We start from the raw sequence: 24,608 nt of genomic DNA, 5'->3' as shown, positions 1-24,608 counted from the left end.
AGGTGAGATTTATATTATAGATTATTTATACTATTTATGTCCTTATAATTTTAATTAATATATTATCATTTTATAGTAAATAGGTTTTATTATATTTGTTTATTAAATTATTTTTTTTTTCGTTTACTGTTGATAATAAAAGAATTCAGGATGGTGGAAAATCTTTTGATATTTCGAGAAAATAACTCCCCTTCTCAAAATTAAAAAATGAAAGTCCAGTTTGTCTAAAAGAAAAAAAAATTTCAAGATCTTGGACGCTTTTTATTTTAATCCGAAAAATTCCGAAACATAATGTTGTCTGCATTTATTTCTGCAAATATTATCTGTTTGTAATTTTTCATTGGAAATTCTCAAACAACGGCATTTAGTTAAAATGGCTATGAAGAAGGTTAAACTCATACGGACGAAATTAATTCGAACTGATGATCTTAAGCAAGACGTTTCGTTTTTCATTTGTTATTCATGTTCTTTCGCCGCTTTTTAATTGTCACCAGATGTCTCCACTGGTTGGTTCTGGTTGCTCGATCTAAACTGCTCACCTTTTCTTTTAAAGCGTTCTGCATGAATAAACGGGGGTCTACGCTGCTTGCTTTCCTTCGGCTGTGCCACGCATCAATGAACTGAGGTCGGCACCATTTTGAAAGTTAGTGATAATGTCAATAAGAAGTAAGGTGCTCCTTTTTTGTAGTCGTTTTTTATTATTTCAAACAGATGTGACCGATATAAAGATACAAATGTATACATACATATATATATATATATATATATATATATATATATATATATATATATATATATATATATATATATATATATATTAATGTGTGTGTATGTATGTGTGAAGGGAAAACGATAAGTACTTTAGCTATTAATCTGTGATCGATCTCCAATATGCCGATTAGAAGTCACCAACCCTTACCCTAACCCTAACTCTAACCTTCTCACTGTTCTTCGGTTTTCTTTCTCCTGTCCCTCCCTTAACAGCTACATACATCGCGAACAATCGAAGAAAAGGAAATGAAACGATTAGCAGCTGGTTTACATGGTGGCGATCACTCGGCCGCCGCTACATTCAATTTAAATATGCCTGTTGCAGAAGTGGATAAAACCGGGCGGCTGCCGAGCATTAAAAAATAACAAAGGATATCAAGATCAATGATTGGGTCAATGTTGAAATTAATAAAAATAAAACAAGCATTTCGCAAATATTATTAATAAGCAAATCATCCGTACATACGTCAGCACTAAGATGACAGATAAAAATCTCTAAGCCTACGTCGATTTATATAACTATTCACTAAACTATGTGTCCACTATTAGCTGTCCCTATCCGGTGTTGTCCGGGCGTCTTTTTACTTTCATTTCTCCTTCGCTCATAGCTTTGTCACCTTTTTTTATTTTTTTTTATGTCTTTTCGATTCGTTAATTTCGGTATTTGTTTACATTTTTACATGTTTACATTGATTTTTTTTTCTTTTTAGCTAACGTATTTTAGGTCAAAACATTATTACACCTTTACGTATCATGGCGAAATTAGTACGAATTCCAAAAATTACGAAAAACGACACAGTAGAATATGTTCTAGATGTATTTTTAACAAGAAATCAGCCACAATTACGTTGCTTTAAAATAGCTGACCCTTAATTTTAGTTAAGGAAGATAAGTTAGCTTGTCATACAGAATTGGTCGCACAGCTCTTCCACATCAAAACATATCAAACTCAATAATTCGATGAATTTTATTTTTATTTGTAATTACTTTTCTACTGTATCATTTTTTGAATTTATACTAATTTCGGCAGAACATGCAAGTGCGCAATAATGTTTTCACCTGTAATGCGTTGATTTAAAAGATCCCCAATTAAACAAGCACCTTAATTTCTTGCGAGAAAATATAAAATTTTTATATAAAAGTAATTTATAGAAGGAAATACAATGCAGCGGCGTAACGCATCAATACAAACTGAAACAAGCTAAGACATATAACAGTGAAATGTACTATCCAGATTCCACCTTTTATTAATCTTTTACTCTATCTTTATCTCTACTTTGTGTGTGGGTGTGTGGGTGAGTTCCTTCCTCATGTGTTCCGAAACGGATAAGCCTATCTTTTGCAAATTTTGCTCAAATGTAATTTATATGTCTGGTAGTGTTCTTAGATATGTTTTGTACAGAAATTCATCCGACAAGTATCGAAAATCGAAAAAAGCCAATCTTACAAAATATCTTTTCTCTCTTATAGATAAAAAAAGAATAATTTTTATGGGGGGGATATATTTTACATTATACCGGCCAAGGGAGATAATAAAATGTCAGCAAATCATTTCTTTAAAAAAAAACAAAAAAAATATTATTAATCTGGAAATATAGCTTAGTGGTAGAGCATTCGGCTACAGATCGAATGATACCCGGTTCAAGCTCGCGTGTATCTCACCATTTTATTTTAATTTTCCTTATTCTAATTTTTCTAATTCACGATAAAAGAAGGAGTACCATTTAAAATCATTTTTTTTCAAATCATTTCTTTGTTTGCATATTTTAAAACTAAACATTAATTAGAAGTGACTTTTCCAGGGCATTCATCGTCAAGCTCAAATATCAGCTGGCGTGATATTGTAAACAAATTTGATGATCGGTATTATCATTATTATTTTTTATTTTTTTACGAATTAGTCCACCGGGTAAATTATTCCTCGTAATATATAATAATCAATAGAGAATTGATTGTTCAATACATAAGCAATCTGCATAAATTAAAATATCATGCTTAAGCGTATTGTACGACCGAGCAATGCCAGGCTGCCAGCTAGTACAATATATATATATAAGTATATGTTTTTATATACTCTTATTATATTATTTTTTTTATTTGCGTCAGTGTGGACTGATGGATTTCCGTATAATATGACATTTCGGAAACATTTCTCTTCATCAATGTGCGTTTAACTTTAAATGAAACGTACTTATTTAAATTTTTAGAAAATCGATTACAAAAACAAAATCCCGTACAAAGCAAATCGATTTTCATTCAGGAATAACGGTAGTTTCTTTAAGGGTAGTATCCATTCAATAGTTGATATTTCAATCCAACACAAGGAGATTATGGATGATACAATAATAGCAGTAATAATTAGAATACCTGAATCTTATAGATATACTAGCTGACCGCCTGGCGTTGTTCGGTTGTAAAATACGCTTAAATATATTTTAATTTATGCAGATTTCGTATTTAATATTATAGAGTAAATTCTCTGTCGATTACTATATATTATATTGCACCAAATCTATAGAAGTGATTTAAAATGTAAAAAAAAATATATGACTTGGTACCATCAACTAGAATTGAAAGCAATACATATAGCGCTCCAGCCTTAGTCGTTATTGTCGTCATATAGATACGAAATAGTAAAAAAAAAATGTACTGATTTTTACTATAAAATGCGTACAAATAAGACGTTTAGTCCACTTATGCCTGGCAAGTTCCAATTATTTTTTCGGTCCTGGATATGACCGTAAATTATATCCAGTGGTGAGGCCCCAGCTTGTGGGCTTTGGGGAGTGTGGAGCCACCCTTTAATTACCATTGCTCCCAGGTCCACTCTGACCCGGAGTGGTAGTACCTGTTAGGGTCCCAACTATGGGCTAAATAGAAACTGACGTGAAAACAACAAATATATTCTATTAAAAAAAATTTTCTTCAAAATCTTTGGATTCGGCATTAAATAACCCGAAAAGGGTTGATATGCCGTAAAACAAAAACAACCAACCAACCAATTATGTTTTGAATTTTGACCTTTTAGCAGCTATTTTTATTGACTAAAAAGTAGAAACATAAAAAAAAAAATGCCATCATTTGACCCTCCGAGCGTCGCTCTGTGAGATTGCGTCTCGGAGGAGATGTACTTTGAAAAAATGGAGACAAACAGACATATTGAGTTTTATAAATTGATGAATCATCAGAAATGCAGATAAAACGACTTACTGTTGTACATTTTCAGTGTAATACATAGTATCTTTTGATATACGTGCTAAATAAATCTCTATCATCCATAATGTTGGATTGAAATATCAACCATTGAGGGGATACATGTTATTTTAAAACAATGTAATATATGTAATTTAATTTATGGTATGGATATCTTCTGCTTATCCGAGTTATCGAACGTCTACGTTTGGACGTTTGGACCTCTGAAAAATCAAGTTCGCTATCCTTGGGTTCCATTCTGTCAACCGACCTCCTGCTTGACCTCTTGCTTGACCTCCTGCTTGACCTCCTGCTTGACCTCTTGCTTGACCTCCTGCTTGACTTCCTGCTTGACCTCTTGCTGGTCTACCATACTATGTGATGTGCATGTAAAGATAAAACTTGATGATATGACATGCTTACACTTTGATTCAACGGTGCCGCATACAGAATCTACAAAAGAAGTAATACTAAGGGAAACATCGTCGCGCATGTAGAAGCATTGCCCAGGTTGAGATTGTAGAGTGAATTATATAGTGGATAGACACAGACGTTCTATATTGCAAAATGCAAAATACTCTGCGAAGAAACCCAACAAGACTCTATCCTAAACCGATTGCTTATGTGTGGTGTAACTGTATTATAGCAGAGAAGCCTTTTAAGGAAGTCCGACATAAGTTAACGAATGAAAGCGAACTTATATATAATGCAGACACAATGGAATTTTAAGGAAAGACACAACTAAAAGCGTTCGCGACGATACTTATTGCAGCGTTGCTGCGGCGAAAGAAGGTTCAGATACCATGCGTGGTGGTCAAGGTATTGTATAAATCAAAACATTCAAAGAAACCAAATTACATATGCGGCCTAAAGAGGGGACGCTATGGAAAATGGTCTATATGGATCATGAAAATATCCGAGACATTTATTTTTTTCCTTAGTAGATTCCTTTTCGAGTTGACCAGAAGTAATAAAGGTGAGAGGTAGTAAAGCTACCTCTAATATTTGCAAGAAATGATGTTTCTAAGACCCTATATCCGATATCGTTGTTAAGAAACATAGTGTGTATATCATACGAAACGTCCCCATATCACCCTCAGTTAAATGGCATAGCGGAGAGGATGGTCCAAACTATAAAAGTGGACAGAGCCAGAAAGATAAAAGTTCATTGTGCAAAAAGGACAAAATACCACTGTATTAAAGAAAGAAGAAAATATTAGCTCATGCTAATTTAAAACCAGTATCGAGCCTGAAGATATCGAAATATATGAAAAGGAATGAGAAGAAATTGGGCAAAAGAAACATGAAATTTAACAAACATGGAAGAAAGCGAGAATGACGTAACAGATGTAGAGGATTAAGATAAACCAAAATGTCCATTAAATGTGAGGGTGGCAAAACCTTCCAGAACAGCCAGACGGAGTGGGCGGTCAAATCAGGGTGACAAATTTCATACGTTTAGGGAAATGTGGTCTGGTGTTCAAATGAGATAACTATATAAATACAGCAAATTTCGGCCATTGAGTATCGCTGTAATAACGAGACTTGATACACGATTAATATGGCAAATTGGAGACTTGGTACACGATTAATATGGCAAACTGGAGACTTGATATACGATTAATATGGCAAACTGGAGACTTGATACACGATTAATATTGCAAACTGAGAAACACTTTTCTTTTTGCATTTATCATTTAATGGTTCTAAAAATACGCAATTAATTTTTAGGACACTCTCTCAACATAAAGCGACAAAATTTTATTCATAACATATTTTTAACAATGGAGAACATATTTCGAGTAATTTTTTTAGACAAATGATTGCTTTCATCAGACAAATGACCGTCTTTCTCCGGACAAAGAGTAATTTTCTCAGGATTTCAGTCTGCTCAAATAATTTTTGATGACTGTTGCCACATCTGATGAGTTACTCAAAGCAATGCTGAAAGGCTTTAAAACCTAATATGATGCCCTTTTCTTCTCTTTGCGACCTCTTTCTCACGGAAGAGACGTTGCGAATCTATCTCTGCTCTATCGTTTTTTTTAATAGCAAGTGCCAAACTGATCTTCAATCTATGATTCCCCGTTGCAAAACATTCACAACAAATACTCATCTAGCTACAACCACTATCAACAATTTCCTATTCTCTCTCTCTCTCTCTCTCTCTCTCTTTCAATCTCTATCTCTCTCTCTCTATCTATCTATCTATCTATCTATCTATCTGTCTAAATCTGAAGGTAAATTCCATGAACAAAGTTTCTTTCTTAAAACTGCTCACCCGGGGTTGCTTTCTGGCTTACTAACCGATGGTAGCTACCAAGTCCAATTCGAGCAAGTTATTGCTGAGCCGTTTTCTTAAACAATCAAATTCTACCCAATTTCGATTATTACCGATTATTGCACTGTTGTCACATTAACCAGCTTACACTAATTAATCCTTATCCTCGAGTAGTCTCCAAGCCTTAATAAAGGGTGACTCCCATATAAAACTAAAAAGTTTCTATGGCATAACTTCAAAAATACTTCATACAACATGGAGAAGTAAAACATAGATTAGACTTTGTTCTTATTCTCAGTCAAAAGGTTTCAGTCTCTCGACTAATTTATGTTTTTATTCGTATTGTTATGCCATTCTACCTCAAAGAGGATTTCTTCCAATGCGTCATTGAGATAGATAAATTCGTGATGTATGAGTTCCATATTTCTCCCGGAGAGAAACATCGAAAGTGTTGTCATCATTTTTAGCATTGTTTTCCTCGTGTAACAGCGCGAAGGATCATCTATTTTACCTTTAGTTTTGTCTAATATGTTTCTCTTGTTGGCACGTGTCCCAGCAGCGCATCATGTCGGCACAGCATGGTTCGAGCACAGCTCGACGCACGGCTCGGTTGTCTGCTACTGATGTTGCCGCGTGCGCCTTCCTTTGTTTTGTCTAATTTTGAAAAGTAAACTTAGACATTTATAAATTTATTTTCACGCTTGATTACACATTCTGTCAAAAACCGACGGAAAGAAATATTACATTTTTCGAACGCATTAATAAAACATTGAAAAAAAAAAAATAGCCAAAAATTTGTATATCATATTAAAGCATTAAAATATTTATATTGCAACAATCAGATGCATCCATGCAGAAAATAAGGGCTTCGTCTATCGAGGTTTGAGCACAGCACATTTCGCGTTGTTTTTTTTTTTTACTATAGAGTCACAACTTATCAAGGCCTAGAAGACTAATCAAGGATAAGGGTTAACGCCTGTCGGGTTAGACAACACCTTGATGATCAGTAATAAGGAAATTGGGTCTAAATTGATTATTTAAGATGACGACCAAGAAAAGAACTTGTTTACGTTGGACTTTAAAACGACCATGTTATAGTAAGCTAAGAAGCAGCTCCGCAGTATTGTGTTCCAAAGACGAGCGTAAAAAAAAATGCTTTGCTCGTGGAATTTCGTTTAGTTTTAGGTATAGATAGAGAGTAAGGGAAATTGTTGACAATGGCTGTAGCTAAACGAGTGTTCGTCGTGAATGTTTTACAGCGGAGAGCATAGTGAAGCTCATTCGAATATTAATCACTAGTTCTCACACAGGACAACATTAGTAACTACTCACTAATAATAACCAGTGGTGTTCTCTGGAATCTGTGTGACAATATGTCTCCTCAGTACTCTCCACATTTTGGAATAATTATTGCAAATGGCTATGATTCATTGCAACGGTCGCTTACCATTAATTTCTACCTGTCAATGACCATTAGACTTCACTGGAATTTGGGTGGCAATTCTGCGCACTTATCCAATGGAGGTCTAGTTAGTGCTTTCTCTCTTCTGTGTTTCTATCCTTCTTAACCTTTCACGACTATTTGGTGTGGCATTACTCAATACCGACACTACTATTTTTAGGAAGGGAGGGCGTAGTTAACTTAGAATTTTGAAGTTTCAGTTTTCTTGCTTTCATGTGGGTGTTCCTCTATCTTTTTGTTTTACTTCTGTTGCAGTTTCTATATGTCCGGTTGCCGTTTGTTGCTCTTGTGAGTTAGTTTGGACACTTGAGGGTTTTCCTTAAGATTTTTGCTGTTTTCAGTTATACCGTATACTTATTATTATTATTATTATTATTATTATTATTATTATTATTATTATTATTATTATTATTATTATTATTATTTTTAACTAGAAGTTCTCATACATGGTATCATCAGTGATTACTTAGTGATAATAACCAGTGTTGAGTTTTGGAATCAGTGTGACAATAAAGCTCCCAAAATTTCTAGTACTCTCTACCTCTTTTGATATATATTGCAAGTAGCTTTGCGTTATCACAACAACCGCTTACCATTTATTTCTCGCCAGCAACAATCATTAGTCATCACTGGGATATAATGACAATAATCATCTTCAAGATCACAATACTCTCTATGTTCATCTAGAGTTCTCTCTCTCTCTTTATCATTATTATCATTATTATTATTATTATCATTATTATTATTATCATTATTATTATTATTGTTGTGGTGGCAACCACTTAGTTTCATATGCGAATAACATAACACTATAAATGGCAAGCCTAAGTTGGCCTTGGTGTGTCTTACTCAAATGCCACCGGAAGTGACGTCGAAGAGCGTACATGTCCTCCCACCAAGACTCTCTGACTCGACACCGTCATTTGTACATATTGTAAATATACCTTTTCTTTAATACACTTATTATTGCGTTATCTTGTTGTTTGCGTCTTCATTGTATTTCCTTACTAATTATTGTTCAACTTGCAACCACAACAATTATTATTATTACCTCTACTATTGTAGGGACCACCAACATCCTTAGAAAAACCCTTGATCTTTGAAGCTCCTGGTTAGAAGCTGGGATTGAGGGAAATCCTCTGGAAATGAATCCCATCCCTTTCCAGAGAGACGTTAATAAACGAAATCAGAATTATTATTATTATTATTATTATTATTATTATTATTATTATTATCATCATCATTATTATCATTATTATTATAATTATTATCAGTATTATCATTATCATTATTATTATTATTATCATTATTATTATCATTATTATTAGCTTTATCATTGTAATTATTGTCATTATCATTATTATCATTATTACTATTATCATTATTATTATTATTATTATTATTATTAGCATTATCATTATCATCATTATCATTATTATTATCATTATCATTATTATTATCATCATCATTATTATTATTATTAGCATTATTATTATCATCATTATTATCATTATTATTATCATTACTATTGTCATTATTATCATCATTATAGTTATTATTGTTATTATTATTATCATTATCATTATCATTATTATTATTAGTAGTAGTAGTAGTAGTAGTAGTAGTAGTATAAGATTTTGACGTTTAGTACATCCCCATTCCGCTATTCATTTCTTTCCACCGTTTCTTGTGCAATTCGTTCTTCAATAATACCTTTTACTTCATGATCATATAGACGAAAAGAGACTGCTTTGATCTTTGAAGGCTAATAATAAATAAGACAACACAGTGGTATATTTAAAAGAGTGTATGTTTATGTAGGGGCATTCTGAACTCCTAAAAATAGCTTTGATAGCCTCGTCACATTTTCCGGTTGAGGCGCCTCAAGTAGTTAGCAATAAACTAACCGCACTCAAAAGAGTAGATGTAAGCCTGGAGAGTGGACCTCCTAGGACTAATTAGGACAAATACCTCAGCCTGACAGATAAAAGACCATCGAAATGACCAGTTCTGGTCCAAATGATTGACGAGAACTGATCATCAATTGGTATGTACCAGTCTGACATCTCTAAGAAACTGAAGTTGCAGAGAGACGACTTCGAAATTTCGTCGAGAACTCCTCCATTGATAGTGTCAAGAAGAGTCCATATAATCATGAAAAGGGGTAGATCACCATCACATAATAATGCCTTCTCTTTTCGCTTTGCTCTGAATAAAGTCAATATATTTTTCTTTTAAATTATATTACAATTAACTTCATAATCGCGCCTTTTTTCATTTTCATTTTCAGAATCTTTTTGCGAGAAAAGAATTTAAAATACGTCGAACACGACATCCATTACTTAATCCTCTGTGGTATTATCTCAACAGTATCCGTGTTTCGTTTCCATATCTCATGCATCTGTCTTTTGCGGATAAACTTTGGTCCTTTTTATTTTCACTCCGTTTATCTACTTTCCTTTTTTTTTCTTTTTTTTTGTTGTTTTGTTTTTTGTTTTTTGTTTTTGTTTTTTTGTGTATTTTTTAGCAGGGGAGCTTGTGATTATCCGAACAAAACCTTCTTCGCATACTGGTTTCATATGTTTGTTTGCAATAATCTATCAAACATTGTTTTAATCTTCTTTGTAATAAACGTTTTTTTGTTGTTTTTTGTGTTCTTTTTGTTTTGTTTTTTTTTGCATCATAGAAGACGGAACATTATTATTCGGCTTAAAACTATATACCTGTAAAAATTCTTAAACGGTCTTTTTGGAAGGTGTACCTTACATTTTTTTAACGCACTTTTGAACGCATCCATGAACCTTTAAGGCTGACCATTGCTTCTCGTTTGGTACGGCGCGATCGTGATATTCTCCACTTTAAAATTTCACGGAATATTTTTAATTCATTAGAAGTGAGCTGAGTTTCGTTGCCTCATACAATACAGTTAACAACTCTGAACCGGGCGAACAATTCATGTTTTTTGTTTGTTTGTTTTGTTCTTTGTTTTGTTTTTTACTTGGGAAGTCACCTCTTATCAAGGCCTGGGGGCCACTCTAGGATAAGAGTTAAGTGTCGGATTGATGGTGAGACAACTTGGGTAAGTCATACATTATTTTAGACGGCTCAATAGGAATTTTTCACATTATATTTGAAGACGGCAATGTTATAGTCAACCGGGAAGCAGACAAACTGCATTGAGTTCCGCAGACGGATAGTTCTGGAAAAGGAGCTCTGCCCATGTAATTCCCGTTTAGTTCTAGACACTGATAGGGTATGAGGGAAATTGTTGGCCAATGTTGCAACAAGGCGAGTATTTGTTGCGAACGTTTTACAGGGATGGACCACAGATTGGAGCTTAGTCTATCACCTACCATAAATGTAACAATGGAGCAGAGACCGACTCGCAACAATTCTTTTGTGTAAAAGAGGAATTAGGCAGGTGGAGATCATCGCCTACTAAATTCCGTAGATGGCTTTGTACCTTATCAAGAAAGGAAAGGGTATTGAAAGCTCCGGCCCAGATGTGCTAGCAGTACTCCATCTTAGGACTTACTTAACTTTTGTTGCGTCGAAAGTTAGATGCTTTTTGGAGCGGTAGAATAATCCAACCATTTTTCCCGTGATTTTAGCAACGGATCTGGTGTAGATCTTCCATTTCCAGTCAAGGGTAAAGGCCAGTACCAAAAGTTTGTCGAAGCAGCGTGCTTCTTCAGGGCGGGGACCATCCATTGTAACTAGGGCCAAGTGGGGATCAGAGCGTTGGTAGTGAAAAGATAAATTTGGTTTTGGAGACATGAAAAGTAACTAGAAATTTCTTATGCCATTGCACCACTCTCTCAAGGTTGAGGGAAAGAGAATACCAGAAAGTGTTGTTATAAATGGTAGTACCGTCTGCATAGATGTTGTCCGATGAGGGAAAAATGTGGTTTAGGAGGTTGATGAAGACTAAGAAAAGAGTTTGGCCCAGGCTGGATGCCTGAGGCACATCAGTGTTAATACTGTGAGCTTAGGGTTTCTTCCCATCAACGACTATCTTTATAAACCTTTTAGAAAGAAAGGACTTTATGATTGTTATATCGTAGCTGGAAATCTTATAAAGTAGACATTTATGCGAAACCCTATCAAATGCTTTGGATATGTCAGGTGGTATTGTCCGAGAAACGAAGCCATCTGTGTGATGTCAGCACATCAGTTGTTGATCTCTCAGAACTGAATCTGTATTGCATATCGCTGAATAGATCGTTTTTGCTTAGGTCGTTAATAGCTTCTCTGTTTATGACGGACTCAAGCAACTTACGTATGGCGCACAAGAGACTAAGTTGTCTGCGCTGAGAGGCAGAAGACCGATCCCAAGTAGTTTTTAATATTGGACAGAGTGTCGAGGTTTTCCAAGGTGTTGGGAAGTATTTTTTCCTTTAAGCAACGTTTGAACAGCTTCGTTAGAATAAGAGCTAGTTCGATGTGCAACTTTTTAAACACAATCATTGTAATATTTTCTGAGCGAGTTGCTTTGCAAAATCAAGGTTCTTTATAAGTCGATAAACATCTTGAATAGATATATGGATATCGCTCGGGAAAGTCCTAGTGTATGCGACCTTTATCGCATATATTCTTTGATGCAAAGTTCTTAGTGAAAAGTTTGGCTTTGTCGGATGCTGATGTAATCATTTGAGGTCCGTTGATGATGGTTGGAATGGAAGTTACGCATCTGCTCAAAAATCTGTTGTGCGCCAAAACTCGTGGGAATCTGGCCTCTGCTCAGCTACTTGACACTTGACAAGTAAATCAAAAATCTTCCTCGCGTTTTCTTTAACCTTTTTGCAGTGGTTGCTAGTATTCCTATAGATGGCTTTAATTTCCGAACATGTTTCGCTTAAAGCAATCAAAATAGTGATTTTTATGTGCCATGACAGCGGCACGTTCAGATGTGTACCACGGTTGAATATTTGGTTTCAGTCGAATTTATTTAGAGATTATATAGCTGTCTATGCAAATAATAACCAATCTGTCAGATTAGATGCTATATAGGACACATCCTTTTTGAACACGGGGCGTAGAGGTACATCTGATATGAATGTACGGAAACTGCCCAATAAGCTATCGAGTAGCGATGTGATGGAGAAGGAATTTGAGGACTTCTTAGTCTTAGTTTTAATCTTAATTGAGACCACCGAGTAATCGGAGGATCCCAACGGAGACATAACTAAAGGTGAGTATAGTTTAGAGTAGGTGGTTAGAAAGAGACCTAGAAGATTTGCAAACTGGATTCGTCAACAATCTGGACGAGATTATAGGCAGGAAAGAACCCATGGCACAACCACCCTTCGTAATCCGTCTTGTTCGTGAACAGTCATTCAGCCTTGTGAAAGCTGACGTCTCCACAGACATTAATGGTGGCTGAAGGGTGGGTAGTTAGGATATAGTCAATTGTTCCGCGATACTCTCAAAGATGGTGACACTATCGTTGTAAGGGCGGTATAGAAAAAATAGGAAAGTCATGCTGTGAGTAAGCGCTACTCGGAAGCACATGTAGGCTAGATTGGGGTCTTTTTTGGATATTTCCCTTCCTTTAAAATATGAGATTGTGCCAATATTATGCCCCCAAATCCTTAATATTTGGGAAATTCTTATTAATTGATGTCTTATACTTAGTAATAAATGGGGCTATGACAAGAGAATATTCTTTTAATTATTTTGACTCTCGTGTATATATCAGTTAATATTTTATATGTTTTTAGATAGAGTGATGTGGTTCTCGATTGATTAACTGTGTCCAACTGTGTCGGATATATACTCGAGAGTCAAAACAATGAAAAGAATGTTCTCTTGTCATAGGCCTAGTAATAAAACTAACTTTAAATATAGCTAACTATATCAACGCTCATGCCTAGAGCTAGGTTTAGGAATCAATCATTTCAAACATTGCCTCCCCTTTTTTGTTTTTTATTCTTTATATGATATTATCTTCACAGCATTATCCCATCCATAGCTTTTTCATGGTATATATGGTACTTCTATTAATTGTATTATTGAGCTATTTAATACTTATGGAGATTTGGTATCTGTTTTCAAAGCTGAGACGATATTTTTACTCTATTATTTTACTATTATACTATCTTTCAATGCTCAATTCGGAGGGTAGATATTGTATTTTTTGTTATGTTGTCACGAAACCGTTCTATTGGGCATTAGTTTACTTTTTGTTAATCTTATTCTTGATGGAGTATTTCACTTCATTCAATTCGTATGGATCAGATTATTATATTGTTGCCATTCGTTTTCCTGGTATATTTCTAATTAGATATATTTTTCTAGACAACTATCGATTATTTACAAGAGGCGCCACGTTAAGGTTGCCAACATCCCTAGGTGAAAGAACTGGATTTAAACTGGGCACATACAGGTTGTTAACCCATGTTTCCACTTACCTATCGTAACCTCTCGTTATTTCAGTCAAAGGTGTTTACTTGTTAAAAATACTTTCATTGTTATTCTCTGTCATTAGTGCTATGTAACAGTGCCATTTGTCTATGTATTGTTGTATATGAAGTTAGTTACAGGTGTAATTTTTATACATGAATTACAAACTGAAATACAAGTAATTTCGGCAACTGTGACAATTATTTTTACTATTGATTTGCAGATTAGTGTATTATCTATTGAATTGTCACGAAATTCTCCTCTCAGGCATTACCTCCCGCTTTTTTTTCTTGTGGGTAGTGTAGTATCTATTTTGTTGTCATGAGATTAGCTTTACCATGCATTATTTGCTCCATAAAGTTTACATAGCATACAGGTTTTAATAAATACTGCGCATTTCCTTAATATCGGTTAATGCTCTCACTCTTAATGGATTTTTGTTAGTTAAAAAACACAGACTAAATTACTTTATTTTAATTGTTCATCTCTAGTATTGTACAACAGTGCCATCTGTGTGTGTGTATGTATGTGTGTGTGTTTGTATACGAAAGTATTTTCGAATGTTGCGTCTTAGACTCCATACCGACATGTAATCCATTTTGTGTCCCATTTAATTTTATTGACATTTCGCACTATTGTTCTAAATCGATGGACATTCATAACATTGTGCTATAGAGCTTTGCAATTATTATTTATACTTTGATCAAGCAATGTTCTTTTTTCCCATCGTTGCGCCCCATTACTCGTGGAATTGCTCAGGAATTCTGACAGCTGTTGTTAAATTAAGATTTTAAACTTATTAAAATATCCGTCCCTTTGTGAATTGCCGCTTGTGGAAAAAATTTAAATTATTTGTTTAATGAAGGATTCATCTGTGATGGGAACCACAGTAACGTCATCTTGTGCCAGCCATTATGAGATATTAAATGAATTCTCACAAAGTGTTATCTAAAGCAGTAATCGCTAGTCAGTGATCCACGGACAGACGTCCCGTTGTTTGTGTCAATTTTGTTATACAGGGTGGAACGATAAAATTGTCACCCTAAAGAAAACAACACTACAGCTTTATTTTAAAACCTTTATTGAAAAAATCAATTCAGGTAACTTGGTTATCAAGTAGAGCTGATATTTATTCAATGTCGCCGCCTTCAGCCTCAATACGGGTCCAGAATTGGGAGCATGCCTTTTCCACAAGTGCTAACGGGAGCTCGGCAGATGGCGGCGATCATGCTGGCTTGGTGCTGTGGGGGGTCATGTTCGTGATGTTCTGGACGTATTAGCAAATAGAATAGTCCAGCGGGTTGAGGTCGGGAAGGCCAGTGAGAGAAGGGTACAAAGTCGTAGCACTCCTTCTGAAGCCAAACCTGGGTCTCTTTGGACTTGTGGGCCGGCGCTGAGCTCTGCTACCACACCCAAGGCCTGCCAGCGGCCACCTGATTGCACTAAGGGATCACCACACTCTCCAGCACATCCAGATACACTTTGGTGTTGACTTTAAAACCGGCTTCGAAGATGTGAGATGGCATGATGTGGCCCTCAATTGAAACCACACCAAAGACCATAACCGTTGCGGAAACTCCGTTGAGCTGTGCCCTCAAGCGATGAACCGCTCGGATTTGCATTTTGAGGGTACAGGCAATAGTTCTTTTGTCGTAACTTGGATTGTTCGAGAGCATGAGTTGTACGGTGGCTCATCTCCGATCTCGCTCGTTTAACACTGTGTCACTTTCAGACATTATAGAAGGCTCCTATCGCTCTTGCGATTTGTACACAACTGGCGAACTAAAAAAGAAAACCGGTTTTCATCAAACAAAAATGAAATCATGTCGTCTTTTCTAGGGCGACAATTTTATCGTTTTTCCCTGTACCCCCCGGGAAAAAAAACATGACTATTTTAATCATTATAAAGCTGCATAATAAAAAATGGACGATTACTGAAAACGTAGATAGTATATACGAGAGGCGTTCTAAAAGTAATGTTTCCTATTTTTATTCCGCCCGAACGGATCAGAAGAGATTGCCCATTGAATTCTGAAGCCCCAAAATATTCATAAAGTTTAATATGACTGAACTAATGCATTCATGTCCTGAACGTTTCAGCTTTCTGTTGTAGATATTGACGGTGTGAGACCCTAAGAAAACAATTCCTGCCATACACTAGAAGCAGAGATACATCATTGAATTATGACAAACGTGCATTAAGAATGGTGGTGACAATCTAGAAAAATAAATTGCGAGGCACAAAAGGTTGTTTGTTTTAATGGAACCACTCATGTCTTTGTAGATTTTTTGTTTCACTTTTTAGTTAAAATGTAAGAACCTTTACTTTTGAAACGACCGTCGTATGAAAAAACGCGATCCGGACCCCCATGCGCAGCCATCGTCCATTGCTAGTAAAAGTACATTTGAAGAAATTTTATTATCCACTTTGTCCCGTGGAAGTTAATTCTTCTTAAACAATTAATCGTTACTACTAACTCTGAAACAGAAGGAAAAAATTACAAACAAAAAGAGAAAAAATAGGAGAAACAGAATTTATTAACAAAGATATCTAAAGAAAAAGTAATGACCTCTATGGGCTGCCAAAAATGTCCATCTGGCTTACAAGAGTCTTGTCTTGTAGTAGTAACCAAAACGGGGGAGAGAGAGTGAAGGGAAATAGAAGGAAAGAGAGATAGAGAAGGAGGAAGAAGGGGGGAAAAAGGAGGGGATCACTTACTGGAAGCTTCTGGGCGCCCTTTTACGAAAGGAACATTTAGAAAGTTCGTTTTCTTGTGGGTTTTATTTTTTGAGTTTGTGTTGTTTAAAAGTTCCCTTTTTCTTTCTTTTTCCTGGAAATTCGTTTTTCGTAGTCCTTTCAGCAAGGTCGAAATTTCTTGAGGCTGTATATTCTGGTGTTTTCTGGTATCTTGAAAACTTCCCTGCGGCGAATATTCTGTTCAAAACATCTATTATCTTTTCTCGATAATAGAATTAGTTTTCAAGTGTCTTAGAAAACTAGATTCTTCTTTTCAACTTCTATTATCTTCTCTCGATAATAGTATTAGTTTTCAAGTGTCTTAGAAAACTAGATTCTTCTTTTCAACATCTATTATCTTTTCTCGATAATAATATTAGTTTTCAAGTGTCTTAGAAAACTAGATTCTTCTTTTCAACATCTATTATCTTCTCTCGATAATAGTATTAGTTTTCAAGTGTCTTAGAAAACTTGGTGCTTCTTTTCAACGAATTTAATGTCTCGTCAAGACAGAGTTGTACAACGCCTTAGTAAATTCCAGGCGTCCCTTTTTATCCGAGACCGACAGTTCGACAGTTCTGGTCTCCTCGAAGCCTTGTTCACAATTGACTATTTTTACTCACAATATCACACACGTGCCTCAATTTAGCGCGAAAACGTTGCATCCAATCAACGGGCATAAGGGAGTCAGGTGACATAAAAAAAGGGGGAAGCTAGGGAAGGGAGTAGGAAAGGGGTTAAGAAGAAAGGAAGGAAGAACAGAGAAGCAAAAAGAAGGAAAGAAAAAGGAAAGAAAGATGGTGGAAGATAATTTCCACACTCTCCCTAAAAAGAAAAAAGACAAAAAGAAAAAATCCTCAAACAACAATCTAATACCAAACGTATTCTGGATTTCTTTCATTTAAAGATTTAACAGACCTTACAGGCCTAGACTGAAAGTTTTCCCTGTCCTGACTAGTCCCCGAGCTCAGAGAATTTCCCTCTCCATCGTTAGAAGCTTGGTGAGAGTGGGTTATGGAAAGTTCTAAAGGACACAAGTTCCTTAAGGAATGTTCCTGAGTGCTGCCATCACTCCTTCTGATTAAAGCTGACCGAACTAAGCTATCCGATCCAGAAGTTAGATTAACCACCCTTCCCAAGGACCAGTAAGGACGAGACTTCATAGGGTTTTTTATCAAAACGACATCACCCAGCTTAATCATATTTTCAAAATCAGATTGGTAAAGATCCTGCGACAACTCCCTCAGACCCAAGAGATATTGTTCATACCATAGCGTTTTAAAACGATTCCAGAATTCATCTCTACATCCCAGACTCTCAATAAGATCTTCTTTACTAGGGGGGTTATTCAGGAAACAATCTTCTTCTAAGGACAAAAACACAGAGTTTTTATGGAAGGGATGCACAAAGGCATTAGGAGTAATCACCTCCAAGCCAGAGTCATCAGAGCAACGATAGGTCAAGGGCCGATCGTTAACAGATCCTTGCACATCTGACAGAACGGTCAAAAGTTGAAAATAACTTAACTTCCTACGTCCTATAACCTTGAAAAGACAACTTTTAACAACTCGAATTAATCTTTCCCACACAGCACCGTACCAAGAAGAATATAAAGGTATCGTTTGGTGTTTGATAAGATGGGCATCAACTGTCCCTCTAAATTCGTCAGACAAATAAACCTGTTTAACAAGGTCACAACCCGCCACAAAGGACTTTGCATTATCCGAATAAATGTGAGAAGGGACCCCATAAAAATTGAAAAATCTCAAAAATGCCAAAACCACAGACTGAGTGGTCATATCAGGCAACAGTTCCAAGTGTATAGCTCGCACACTAAAACAGGTGAAGATTAAAATATACATCTTTTTAGTTTCATCACCTTCATGCACCCACAAATGGCCAGTAAAATCGATCCCGGTGTGCAAGAACGGCTTAACTAAATTAACCCGATGCTTAGGCAAATTTGTAACCTTGGGATATCTAAAGGAAAGAGTGTTATATTTTTTGCAAACGACACAACAAGATATCACCGTTTTAATAGCTTGTCTAGCTTTGGGTATCCAAAATCCCAACATTCTGATTTTGCTAAGCGTAGCAGCAATTCCCAGATGCTTACACTTCAAATGACAATCCATGATTATCAAACTTGTAACATGAGAAGACTTAGGAAGCAGAATAGGATGAAGGACTGCATCAGAAAAATAAGTAGATTTACCAATTCTACCTCGTGAGCGAATCAATCCTTCATCATCCAAAAATAAATTAAATTTAGAAACCAAAGGGGGGGCTTCACCGCCATCAGACTTAGACAAATAATCCTTTTCCTTAGAAAGGAACAGTCCTTGTGTCATTCTGAGCAAGTACAATCTCGCCTTAATACTAGAGTCGAGAACAATACCTCTCATTTTTTATATAAATCGGAATACAGCAATCAAAACTCCAATGAGCTTCTTCAGCGAAGAAAATCTCTCTACTTCAATTATATAACTGCCCTGAAAGACAGGTTCACAACCAGTAACTGTACTGATCAACATCTGGCTAGCCGGATTAAGACAATTCAGGTCATAACTAGGCCAGATCAAGTTATCTCCTCTCAACCATTCAGGCCCGAATAACCAACGAGTAAAAATCATTTTAAATTTGTTCAGGGACATACCCCTCGTGACAAAGTCAGCAGGATTGTCATCAGTCTTCACATACTTAAACTTCACTGTCAAACCTTTATCACTAAGATTTTTTACCATCGCTTTTACATCTTTTAACCGGTTACGAGTGAATTGACATTTCGTATGGACATTGTCAGATAAAACCCAGGACAGTACTACCTGTGCATCTACAGCGATAATCACAGAACTGAGCACTTCCAAAGGGAGTATTTTCACCAGAACAGAAATGTGCTTCATGCATAAATATACCGCTAACAGCTCCAAGGTGGGTAAGGTTCTCTTAACAGAGGGAACAACCCTGGCTTTAGCGAATATCAGTCTGGCTTCTCCATGCTGATGTAAATATACCGCGATTCCATAGGCCAGGTTCGAGGCATCATAAAACACTATCAACGTGGCTGAAGAATCGGAAGCCACGGAGTAACGGTCGAATTCAAGCTCCCCGATACGTACCAGATCCTTATACAACTTCTCCCAGTCAACCATAATGTCGGGTGGGACCGGCTGGTCCCAGGATACTTTCAACTTCCACAATTTACTAAGAAGGATCCTACCTTTAATAGTAACAGGGAGCATTAAGCCAAGGGGGTCAAATACAGAGGAATTTACAGACAAAATATCCCTCTGGAGGATACTAATCTTCCTTCAATGCAAGAACTTACTCGCATTTTGTCAGAGGAGGGGTTATACAAATAGCCCAATACCTTCTCAGTGTCAGAACCGTGGGAGGAGAGACTGTTATCCTGCAACATTCGCTTAGCAAGCACTTCATTGTTGCTACAGCAATTCCTCAAGGAAAATCCACCTTCCCCCATGACAGAAACAGCTTCCAAGTACAGCTGCATCAGAACTTCAGCAGAATTATGAGTTTTCACCAGATTTTCCACATAGAAGTGGCCCAAAAGCATCTCCCTGCAAGGACCAGGAGGGTAATTCTCCACATGATAACGAACCATGTAGCTCAATATGAAAGGACTGGATACAAAGCCAAATGTAAGAGTGTTGTATCTAAAGCAGATCAACTCATCACCCAATCTTAAAAAGAAGCAGAATCTATTTTTGTCACATTCGTCATTCAAACTAATCATTAAAAAGGCCTTCCGAATATCAGCCAGTAGAACATACTGGTTCATCCGAAACCGCAAAAGCAAATCCAGCATGTCAGTGCACATATTGACACCAGAATAAGCGCAGTCATTTAAAGAAGGTTTCCCACCGGTTCTCAAAGAACAATTGAAGACCGGTCTAATCTTGGTGGTGCACTGTAAATCCTGTTTTATCACCGGTCGATGAGGAATCCATACATATTTGTTAAAATCGGAAGGAGTAACCACAATCCTTTCAATTATTCCTTCCTTTTCTTGATCTAAGAAGACCTGACAATAATCCTCGTACAACCCCTGTTCCGTCAGCTTCTTCGATACGCGATTCAAAACTGACAAAGACACCTGATGATTAGCAGGCACCGATTTTAATTTTTCTTCATTCCAAGGCAAACTGACATAGTAAGAGTTATCTATGAAGCGAATGGAGGAGCGAAAGGACTCAATCATATTCTTATCGAAATCACTGAATTCCTCCTCAACAATACCTATGGTTTCCAAACTAAACATTTTTTCCACAGTCCTCTCAACAGAAGACTCCTCAAAACAACTGAACGGATCAGTATACACAGACTTGGGGTTCAACGCAAAGTATACATGAGTGAGGTCGCACACAGAGTGTTCCTTGACGACTTGAGCATAATTCAATTCCAACCCCCTTTCCAGGTCTTTGGGAGGAGGAGACCCAAAATCCGCCAGATCACCAAACAAAACAATTCCTTGGGGAAATTCCCACACAAGGCTCTCTCTAAACTCCTTTAAATTCATAGGTCCCAAAAACCTAAGCACGTCCACACCCAGTAAGCCATATACAGGCAAAGTGTCATCTCTCAACTCCGAGAAATTAGCAGCCAATTTGACCTGATGTTTCTTAAGGTCTTCTACCACAGAATTCAATCCGTGAACACGAAACGAAAGGTCCATATCATCATCCACCAAGAACAACACAGAATGGCATGAATTTGGAAACCTCACTTGAAGATTAACTTCCTTCAAGTGTTTAACTTCTTTTCCCAAAAAGGTCTTAATCAGAAACTTACGATCTCTCATGGGAGTATTAATATCAGAAAAGGCATCCAACATTTTTCCAGACAAATAGGATCGCTCACTACCAGTGTCGATAAGGCAGTTGAAAGATACACTTTCACCAGATCCATTGTCGACGGCAACCTCAACAACAGGCAGTAACGAAGAGCTATTCAAGTGCCAACAAGCATTAGAAGCAGTAGATTCACCCCCAACAGAAGGACACAGCACTCTACAGTGACCCTTCTTATTACATAGCCAGCACATTCCATACTCCTTACCCTTGCAAATACATGACTCTTCTGCATGAGAAGGGCTCGAGCACTTGCTACATAAGCCAATCTCCTTACACCTCCTCAACCGGGCAGCATGAGAAGGAAAAAACTTGCAGGAATAACCGTTATGGTTATTGGTTCGGCAAAAATTACACTTAAATCCAATCTTAGTAGACTGGATATGAAAATTTTCCAGCATGGTAGGTTTTTTAGCATCTGGAGAACCCATGAACCTAGGGGAAAATGTTTTCTTAGGTATACTAGCCACCTTCCGAGGATATGTTTCCTTATTTTTACAAAACTCAATCGTTCGAAATATTTCCGAACTGTGGTCTAGTATGTCTTCCAGGGTAGGGTAATTATTTCCTATTTTATGTATCAACTCAGACCTAAAAAGAGTGGGCAGTTTACTAAAAACAATATGACTTAACAACTTGTTTCCGGGAGAGTTCATCTCCAAGAAATTTAAACTGAAGGAACTATTTAATTCGTGAACCTGAGCCTTAACAGAATTCAAGAACTTCTTTGCTACTAAATTGTTGCTTAACTTCTCTATACCCAATATATGGGAAAAAACAGAATCCACAATGTTGTCCTTATCTAGAAATTCCGACGCGAGAATGTCGGTGGCTATGCGATAGTTTTCCTCAGATATAGAGAGGTGCCGCACCAGTTGAAAGGCGTAGCCAGACAAATGGTTTTTCAACACAACTAACCTCAGGGCGTCATTTTCTAAGTCCACTACGCTATTTTCGAATTCCCGCTGAAAATTAAGGAAGGCTAATATATCGTTTTCTAAATCCTTTTCACTAAACTTGGGACATTCAATTTTGGGCGTCATCCCCAGACGTTTTTCCTTAATAAGAGAGACTTTGTGATTTGCACTATCCCTTACTTCTACCGAAGGCTTGAGTCTAGACAATTTTTCCAACACCTTCACTCGATGGAGAGCGCAATCCCTATTAAATGCCTTAATCTCCTCATCTTCTGTTCCCTCAATTAAATAGGCATTAATAATTTGCTCGTCTAATAAATCCACTGAAGCAATGTAATCATCTATCTGCTTTTTATATAACGTATAACCTACTTCATTTATTTCATCTAATGAGTCTAAAAATTCAAATACAGTTAAGATTTTATCTCTAATAATCTTTCTTTTTTCAAATAACATTGAGGTAGTGGGAGAGGTAGTCATTTTAGAATACTAAACCCCGCCCCTTCTAACCTATCAACGGCTAAATGCTAAACCACTACCCTTTTGGCGCGCGCGCCACAACAACCCTTCTTGGCGCCAAAAATGCCTGTAAAAAAAAAGGAACAAGAAGCCAAAATGGCCGACGCAGAAACAAAGAAGAAGGAAGGAAGGAGGGAGGGATGTACTATCTACGCGATGGACAGCAGCCGGTCATCAATAAGCCGAGACCAGTTTAGCAGAGAGTAGCTTACTAAACTGGCAGAGTTATTAACTCTATGAGTACCAATTTTTGGCAGAGTGAAGAAATTTTATTATCCACTTTGTCCCGTGGAAGTTAATTCTTCTTAAACAATTAATCGTTACTACTAACTCTGAAACAGAAGGAAAAAATTACAAACAAAAAGAGAAAAAATAGGAGAAACAGAATTTATTAACAAAGATATCTAAAGAAAAAGTAATGACCTCTATGGGCTGCCAAAAATGTCCATCTGGCTTACAAGAGTCTTGTCTTGTAGTAGTAACCAAAACGGGGGAGAGAGAGTGAAGGGAAATAGAAGGAAAGAGAGATAAAGAAGGAGGAAGAAGGGGGGAAAAAGGAGGGGATCACTTACTGGAAGCTTCTGGGCGCCCTTTTACGAAAGGAACATTTAGAAAGTTCGTTTTCTTGTGGGTTTTATTTTTTGAGTTTGTGTTGTTTAAAAGTTCCCTTTTTCTTTCTTTTTCCTGGAAATTCGTTTTTCGTAGTCCTTTCAGCAAGGTCGAAATTTCTTGAGGCTGTATATTCTGGTGTTTTCTGGTATCTTCGAAAACTTCCCTGCGGCGAATATTCTGTTCAAAACATCTATTATCTTTTCTCGATAATAGAATTAGTTTTCAAGTGTCTTAGAAAACTAGATTCTTCTTTTCAACTTCTATTATCTTCTCTCGATAATAGTATTAGTTTTCAAGTGTCTTAGAAAACTAGATTCTTCTTTTCAACATCTATTATCTTTTCTCGATAATAATATTAGTTTTCAAGTGTCTTAGAAAACTAGATTCTTCTTTTCAACATCTATTATCTTCTCTCGATAATAGTATTAGTTTTCAAGTGTCTTAGAAAACTTGGTGCTTCTTTTCAACGAATTTAATGTCTCGTCAAGACAGAGTTGTACAACGCCTTAGTAAATTCCAGGCGTCCCTTTTTATCCGAGACCGACAGTTCGACAGTTCTGGTCTCCTCGAAGCCTTGTTCACAACTGACTATTTTTACTCAAAATATCACACACGTGCCTCAATTTAGCGCGAAAACGTTGCATCCAATCAACGGGCATAAGGGAGTCAGGTGACATAAAAAAAAAGGGGGAAGCTAGGGAAGGGAGTAGGAAAGGGGTTAAGAAGAAAGGAAGGAAGAACAGAGAAGCAAAAAGAAGGAAAGAAAAAGGAAAGAAAGATGGTGGAAGATAATTTCCACACATTTAGAATTGTGGTGACCATGCAGTAAAATAAATTCTGGTGCACA

At 36.5% G+C, this 24,608-nt stretch overlaps 3 protein-coding genes across 3 annotated transcripts in view; all 3 read right to left on the bottom strand.

Moving 5' to 3' along the window:
- LOC145293349 (uncharacterized) overlaps positions 1–18,980 on the bottom strand; it is a 147,123-nt gene extending 128,143 nt beyond the window's left edge. The window contains exon 1 of the mRNA XM_080139990.1: positions 17,764–18,980. Within this exon, the coding sequence (XP_079996116.1) occupies positions 17,764–18,980 (1,217 nt within the window). The remainder of the gene's footprint in view (positions 1–17,763) is intronic.
- Positions 18,981–19,253: 273 nt separating this feature from the next.
- LOC145293348 (uncharacterized) lies at positions 19,254–19,997 on the bottom strand. Its single transcript, XM_080139989.1, has one exon. It carries the CDS (start codon positions 19,995–19,997, stop codon positions 19,254–19,256), a length of 744 nt encoding a protein of 247 aa, XP_079996115.1.
- A 119-nt stretch (positions 19,998–20,116) lies between these two features.
- Positions 20,117–23,110, bottom strand: LOC145293347 (uncharacterized). Its single transcript, XM_080139987.1, has one exon. It carries the CDS (start codon positions 23,108–23,110, stop codon positions 20,117–20,119), a length of 2,994 nt encoding a protein of 997 aa, XP_079996113.1.
- Positions 23,111–24,608: the final 1,498 nt, after the last annotated feature.

The sequence above is a fragment of the Euprymna scolopes genome, chromosome 14 (assembly GCF_053919585.1).
Source record: "Euprymna scolopes isolate OS-2025 chromosome 14, ASM5391958v1, whole genome shotgun sequence".
Taxonomy (NCBI): domain Eukaryota; kingdom Metazoa; phylum Mollusca; class Cephalopoda; order Sepiida; family Sepiolidae; genus Euprymna; species Euprymna scolopes.
The sequence above is the reverse complement of the archived record's forward strand: the minus strand, read 5'-3'. Positions and strand labels throughout refer to the sequence as shown.